General features: G+C 44.9%; 1 protein-coding gene across 1 annotated transcript in view; it reads left to right on the plus strand.

The window, feature by feature from the left end:
• The window catches only part of LOC112079419 (copper-transporting ATPase 2-like), a gene marked incomplete at both ends in the record, with an annotated part of 8,003 nt that extends 1,433 nt beyond the window's left edge, over nucleotides 1-6,570 (plus strand). Inside the window, 21 exon segments of the mRNA XM_024145384.2 lie at nucleotides 442-726; nucleotides 901-1,064; nucleotides 1,455-1,495; nucleotides 1,497-1,570; nucleotides 1,573-1,613; nucleotides 1,792-1,868; nucleotides 1,990-2,173; nucleotides 2,579-2,626; nucleotides 2,628-2,813; nucleotides 4,177-4,222; nucleotides 4,225-4,267; nucleotides 4,507-4,562; nucleotides 4,565-4,620; nucleotides 4,987-5,047; nucleotides 5,050-5,106; nucleotides 5,109-5,152; nucleotides 5,286-5,420; nucleotides 5,541-5,735; nucleotides 5,979-6,161; nucleotides 6,379-6,514; nucleotides 6,517-6,570. Coding sequence (XP_024001152.2) covers nucleotides 442-726; nucleotides 901-1,064; nucleotides 1,455-1,495; nucleotides 1,497-1,570; nucleotides 1,573-1,613; nucleotides 1,792-1,868; nucleotides 1,990-2,173; nucleotides 2,579-2,626; nucleotides 2,628-2,813; nucleotides 4,177-4,222; nucleotides 4,225-4,267; nucleotides 4,507-4,562; nucleotides 4,565-4,620; nucleotides 4,987-5,047; nucleotides 5,050-5,106; nucleotides 5,109-5,152; nucleotides 5,286-5,420; nucleotides 5,541-5,735; nucleotides 5,979-6,161; nucleotides 6,379-6,514; nucleotides 6,517-6,570 — 2,166 coding nt within the window.
• Between the last annotated feature and the right edge of the window lie 487 nt (nucleotides 6,571-7,057).

The following is a 7,057-nucleotide window of genomic DNA, read 5'->3' on the forward strand; positions in this document are numbered from 1 at the left end:
ACATTTCATTCATGTAATATGGAGAGGGGGGCTCAACTGAGTAGGTACATTGTTGTACAGAATGCAGAGAAATGGATTACTTCAACATTCCAAACTCACCAAATTGGCAGTCTCGCAGCGGTGGGCATACAGTAATACTGCTTTCAATGGACAATGCTGTTCAAAGCATTCCATTTCCATCCAGCCTTGCTATTGGTGGAGAGTAGGCARCACTTGGGCACAGGTCTCCTTGGAAACGAGACAAGTGTRCTTTCTAGTGTGGCATCAAGTGTTCTTGAATTACCCAGACTTGGGGCCAGTAAAACCAGCTTATAAACGGATTATGAAACGGTTTGGTTCTTGTATGTCACCCCCCTTACACTGAAAGCACTCTCTCTCCATCCATGCACAACCCATCCAACCAACGGTCCTGTTAATATGTTGTGTTCTTTTCTCCTGAAGAATCTGGTTCTGCAGAAACTCTACCAACCCTTCCCCTTCAAAGACCAAAGACTCCCCTTTCCCCCCACTCCCCCAGAATGGCTCACAGTAGCTCTGGCTCTACCAAGACTTCCATTAACGGTAGCTCTGGCTCTACCAAGACTTCCATTAACGGTAGCTCTGGCTCTACCAAGATGGCCACTGCCGGTGAGGAGGGGAAGGTTCAGAAGTGCTTCATCCGTGTGACAGGCATGACCTGTGCCTCCTGTGTGGCCAACATTGAGAGGAACTTAGTCAAACACAGAGGTGGGTGATGTTATCCTTTAGGTCACTGTCATTACCCATAGAGTCACTAAGCAGAACRCTTGACCTGGCAGTACAGTTTCTATCATGATGATAAACAAGTATTTTGTGGTGCTGCCACTTTCCCTGGTTAGGTGTTAACTGCACAACATTGTGTGTGGTGTGTGTGTGTTCCAGGTGTCATCTCAGTGCTGGTTGCCCTCATGGCTGGTAAGGCGGAGGTGAAGTATGACCCTGGTATTGTTGATGCCAATCGGATAACACAGCTCATAGAGGGTCTAGGCTTCGGTGCCACACTGATAGAGGACAATGCTGTTATGGATGGGAAACTGGACCTCTCTGTGAGTCCTCTCATTGGCTGAGACAACATGGAGAAAGAAGAAATACATTTCTATGCTTGGCTAAATGCATTTCTATGCTTGGCAAAATACATTTCTATGCTTGGCWAAATRCATTTCTATGCTTGGCWAAATRCATTTCTATGCTTGGCAAAATACATTTCTATGCTTGGCTAAATACATTTCTATGCTTGGCTAAATACATTTCTATGCTTGGCTAAATACATTTCTATGCTTGGCTAAAATGACATTTCTATGCTTGGCTAAATACATTTCTAATATGCTTGGCTAAATACATTTTCTTTGATGTTTAGTCCAGTCCTACATTGGGCCAACGTATTGTCTGGTACAGCTGCATTAAGTTTCAATTTGTTTCGCTCATCTCATGTGTAGGTAACTGGGATGACATGTGCGTCGTGTGTCCATACATTGAGTCCAACTCACTAGTACCAAAGGGATTCTAGAAGCCTCAGTTGCACTGGCAACCAACAAAGCCCAGATCAAGTTTGACCAGAAGTGCTTGGAGCTCGTGACATCATCAGAATGATTGAGGTAGCTAGCTATAACTTGACTTTGCTGTCATGTCTCTTTAAATTTTGTTGCTAAATTTGTTTTTCCATCACCAACATTTTGTAATTGTTTTGATCACCTATAATTCACATTGTGCAATTACAGTGCTGGTACATATTCTTACACATATTTACAACTGTAGTAACTCTGTCTGTTCCAGGGGCTAGGCTTTGGGGCGTCTCTAATGAAAGCTGAAGGCTTTGGGAACAACCTGGATCATGGGGAAGAGATTCAACAGTAAGTATCTGTTTTGGTCGTCTGTAGATTCAGACTTGAGATACGTGTTCTTGAATCAACCTTGAATTGTTTTAACACACTCTCCTCTCTCATGCGTCCTGCGTGTGTGTGTGTGTTCCAGGTGGAAGAACTCGTTCCTGTTCAGTCTGGTGTTTGGGGTGCCAGTGATGGGCTTGATGATCTACATGATGGTGATGGACAGTCAGCACGGGGAACACGGTGGCTCTATGCCCGGGGAGCAGAACCTTCTCCCAGGCCTCTCCCTCCTCAACCTGGCCTTCTTCCTGCTCTGTACACCTGTCCAGGTATAATAAGACCCTACCTAGCTCTGATACTGGCCAAGTCTCCATACTGTAGAAGTGTCTGTGACCCCAGATACTATATGACCCTACCTAGCCCTGCTACTGGCCCAGTCTCAGTACTGTAGAAGTGTCTGTGACCCCCAGATACAATAGGACCCTACCTAGCCCTGCTACTGGCCCAGTCTCAGTACTGTAGAAGTGTCTGTGACCCCCAGATACTATAGGACCCCACCAAGCCCTGCTACTGATTATCTACTGTATGTAGTAGTCCATTATATAATACCTGTAAGTCACATTTCTCTCTCTCTCTCTCGCTCTCTCTCTTCATACCTCTCTTTCTCAATCTCTCTCTGCCTCTCCTCCTCTCTCTCCTCCTCTTTCCCTCCCCACCTCCTACTCCTCCATCAGATCTTTGGGGGTCGTTATTTCTACATCCAGGCGTACCGCTCGTTGAGAACACCGCACGGCTAACATGGACGTCCTCATCGTCCTGGCAACCTCCATCGCCTACATCTACTCAGTTGTGGTCCTCATCGTGGCGATGGCAGAGAGAGCCAATCAGAGCCCTGTCACCTTCTTTGACACCCCGCCCATGCTCTTCGTCTTCATCGCCCTGGGCCGGTGGCTGGAGCACATAGCAAAGGTACGGCTATTCTATCTACCTACTCTATTCTACTCTAGTCTATTATGCTATATTCTACTCTATTCCATTCTATTATTCTACTCAATTGTATTCTACACTGCTCTATTCCATTATACTACTCTATTATTTTCACTCTATTGCACCTATTCCATTCTACTCTACTGTACTTATTCCATTCTACTCTACTGTACTCTATTCCATTATACTCTACTCTATTCTACTGTACTCTATTCATTATACTCTACTCTATTCCATTATACTCTACTCTATTCCATTCTACTGTACTCTATTCCTTCTACTCTACTCTATTCCATTCTACTGTACTCTATTCCATTCTATTATATTCTACTCTATTCCATTTTACTCTACTCTATTCCATTCTATTCTGTTTCTACTCTATTCTTACTGTACTCTATTCCATTATATTATATTCTACTCTATTCCATTCTACTCTATTCTACTCTACTCTATTCCATTCTATTCTACTCTACTCTGTTCTACTGTACTCTATTCCATTATACTCTACTACATTCTACTGTACTCTATTCCATTATACTCTACTCTATTGCATTCTATTATATTCTACTCTATTCCATTCTACTCTACTATTCTACTCTATTCCATTCTATTCTACTCTACTTCTGTTCTACTCTATTCTACTCAACTCAATTGTATTCTACTGTAACTTTGCTTCATTCCATTCTACTCTATTGTATTTTACTCTATCCATTCTATTCTACTCTACTCTACTCCATTCTACTCTATTCCATTCTATTCTACTCTACTCTACTCCATTCTACTCTACTCTACTCCATTCTACTCTACTCTATTCCATTATATCTACTCTATTCCATTCTATTCTACTCTACTCTACTACATTCTACTGTACTCTATTCCATTATACTCTACTCTATTACATTCTATTATATTCTACTCTATTCCATTCTACTCTATTCTCTCTACTCTGTTCTACTCTACTCGTTCTACTCTACTCTATTCTACTCTATTCCATTCCACTCTATTCTACTCTACTCATTCTAGTGTTTCCCCTACAATTAGTTATGCGGGTTGCATCCACTTTCCTTTACCTGGACCACAGCTAAAGTCCTTTTGGTTGGAAGTACTTCTGTTGCTCACAGCTTTATGGATGGTTGATCACCAGGGGGTTATTCTAGGTTATATCTGATCAGTTTTTGTGGCATTATTGGTCATATGATTGTGTGTATATTATGGTGTCAGTGTGGGAAAGCAATCACCAGACTACAGGCAGAAGGCTTATGCTGAGGCCGCTGGTAATTCCCAGGTTTAATCAACACCCATCACGTCATTGTCTCTGTCTGTGTTTCCTGTTCCTGTTCTGCAGAGCAAGACATCTGAAGCATTGGCCAAGCTGATGTCACTGCAGGCTACTGAGCCACTGTGGTCACGTTAGGTCCTGACCACTCCATCCTCAGGTGAACCCAAACCCAGCTCCATTTTCCCACAGTGAACACTTGTGGAAAAATATGTTTTTTTATGTGATGTTTATTTTTATATTGGCATCATATAATCAAACCTGCCTTAGCCATGATTTCTTTACAATCTGTTTATAGCTGTGTCCATAAACTATTCGTAGAATATTTCACCACAATAAATCAGTACTGTGTCTGTGCTGTGTGCGTACGTGTGTGTGTGTCTGTACTGTGTGTGTCAGTGAGGAGCAGGTGCCGGTGGAGCTGGTCCAGAGAGGAGACATAGTGAAGGTGGTGCCTGGGGAAAGTTCCCTGTGGACGGGAAGGTGATCGAGGGAAGCTCCATGGCAGATGAGTCCTCATCAAGGTAAGAGCCGTTTGTTGGGGAACCAATGGGCCATAGTGGTTTACTGTCATTATGGTCCTTTTTGTGGTCTATTGGTGATTGACTGTGTTGTAGTGAAGGGTAAAGGCATGTAAATGCACCTTTTTTATTTAACACTAGCAAAATACCTCTAAATGACCCACCTAGCGTGGAAAAATGCATCGAAAATATAGGTAGCATTACTTTATTCACCGCTAACGGGATCAGCGTTGACCTACTTATTTTCTAAACACTACTCACTGTAGTCATTGTGGTCATTTAGTAGTCTATATCGGTGGTTGTTGATGTCATTGTGGTTCTTTGGTGGTCTACCATGGTTGATGGGTGGTCAATGTTCTCTCTGTGGTCAGGTGAGCCCATGCCTGTGAGTAAGAAGCGCGGCAGTTCAGTGATAGCTGGTCCATCAACGCCCACGGATCTCTACTGGTGCAGGCCACCCACGTAGGAGCAGACACCACCTCTGTCAGATAGTCAAACTAGTGGAGGAGGCACAGACATCCAAGGTAAAAAACCACTGTTGGCCAAGGTCAAGACTGGACGTCTTTGATTGTAAGCTACAGTTACCTGTGTAAGTTACAATATAATCAGTTATTGATTATATTTTCTAAGTATCTGAAACATCTCTTGTTGGACTAGGCTCCCATCCAGCAGTTTGCAGACAGACTGAGTGGCTACTTTGTACCCTTCATAGTCATTYCCTCAGTGCTAACACTGCTGGTCTGGCTGGTGATCGGCTTTGTCAACTTCCACGTTGTGAAGGAGTACTTTCCTGTGAGTAACCACAAGAGCTTATCAAACTCATAACAAAGCCTTATGGCGTTGATGTACTTTCTGAACGAAAAGATCAGTTCTGAATCATAGTGTTTGTGTTTGTGTGTTTCAACCTCACAGGGTTACGATGAGAACATCCCCAAGACAGATGTTATTGTCCGCTTCGCCTTCCAGGCCTCCATCACAGTCCTGTCCATCGCCTGCCCCTGCTCTCTGGGCCTGGCGACCCCGACAGCTGTCATGGTGGGCACGGGGGTCGGAGCCCAGAACGGCATCCTCATCAAGGGAGGCGAACCGCTGGAGATGGCCCACAAGGCAATGCACCTCTATTTACTTCCTCCCAACCAAAACATACTTCCTGTAAACTTCCAGTGTTTTCCAAACTGTAGTGTGGGCTGGGTACAGGGTAGAGTCGGTTATGGTGACTTAGTGTGAAACTGTACATGTATGATAGGCATTTTCCACTGCTCTAACCCTAAAAGCCACAGCTAAAGCTACCACCAGTGACACAGAAAGAAAATGACAGTGTTTTCCGCTCCCTCCTTTCCTCCCATTCAGATCGGTGCGGTGATGTTTGATAAGACGGGCACCATCACTAACGGCGTCCCGCGGGTGACGAGGGTGTTGGTGCTGTGGGAGAGGGCACGGCTGCCCCTGCGTAAGGTCCTGGCACTGGTGGGCACAGCGGAGMCCAGCAGTGAACACCCACTGGGGATGGCTGTGGCCAAGCACTGCAAAGAGGTGAGGGTATTTAATWGATATCTACCAGGAATCTGTGCTTTAGCCYCTGTATAAACACAGACAAMGTCATTCTATCCACTTTACCCTGGAATTCTTCTCCAGGTCGTTGATATAAATGAGAATGAATGTTCGCAGTCAACTTACCTAGTGAAGTAAGGGCTCAATATAATTAAATAAATAACCAGTGTGGGCGTGCGCCTGTCCGTATGTATATCAGGAGCTGGAGACAGATGCTCTGGGTTTCTGTAAGGACTTCCAGTCAGTGCCAGGCTGTGGGATCAGCTGTAAGGTGTCTAACATTGAGGAGGTACTGCTGGAGGGTGACCAGGACTCCTGTCATACCCAGGTCACACTGCAGGGGCCACGACTGATGAGAGCAGCCTGGTCGGCGATACTGTGTCAGTGTCAGGTCAGTGTTGCTTTACAACATCACGGTTTTTACCCCTTTACTTTGTGGTCGTACTCATGATGTACAGTAGCAATCAAAAGTTTGGACACACCTACTCATTCAAGGGTTTTTCTTTATTTTTACTATTTTCTCATTGTAGAATAAAAGTGAAACATCAAAACTATGAAATAACACATATGAATCATGTAGTAACCAAAAAAGTGTTAAACAAATCAAAATATATTTAGAGCCTCCCGGGTGGCGCAGTGGTCTAGGGCACTGCATCGCAGTGCTAGCTGCGCCACCAGAGTCTCTGGGTTCGCGCCCAGGCTCTGTCGCAGCCGGCCGCGACCGGGAGGTCCGTGGGGCGACGCACAATTGCATAGCGTCGTCCGGGTTAGGGAGGGTTTGGCCGGTAGGGATATCCTTGTCTCATCGCGCTCCAGCGACTCCTGTGGCGGCGGGCGCAGTGCGCGCTAAACCGAGGGGCTAGGTGCACGGTGTTTCC

The sequence above is a fragment of the Salvelinus sp. IW2-2015 genome, unplaced genomic scaffold (genome assembly GCF_002910315.2).
Source record: "Salvelinus sp. IW2-2015 unplaced genomic scaffold, ASM291031v2 Un_scaffold7926, whole genome shotgun sequence".
In the NCBI taxonomy this organism is placed as follows: Eukaryota; Metazoa; Chordata; class Actinopteri; order Salmoniformes; family Salmonidae; genus Salvelinus; species Salvelinus sp. IW2-2015.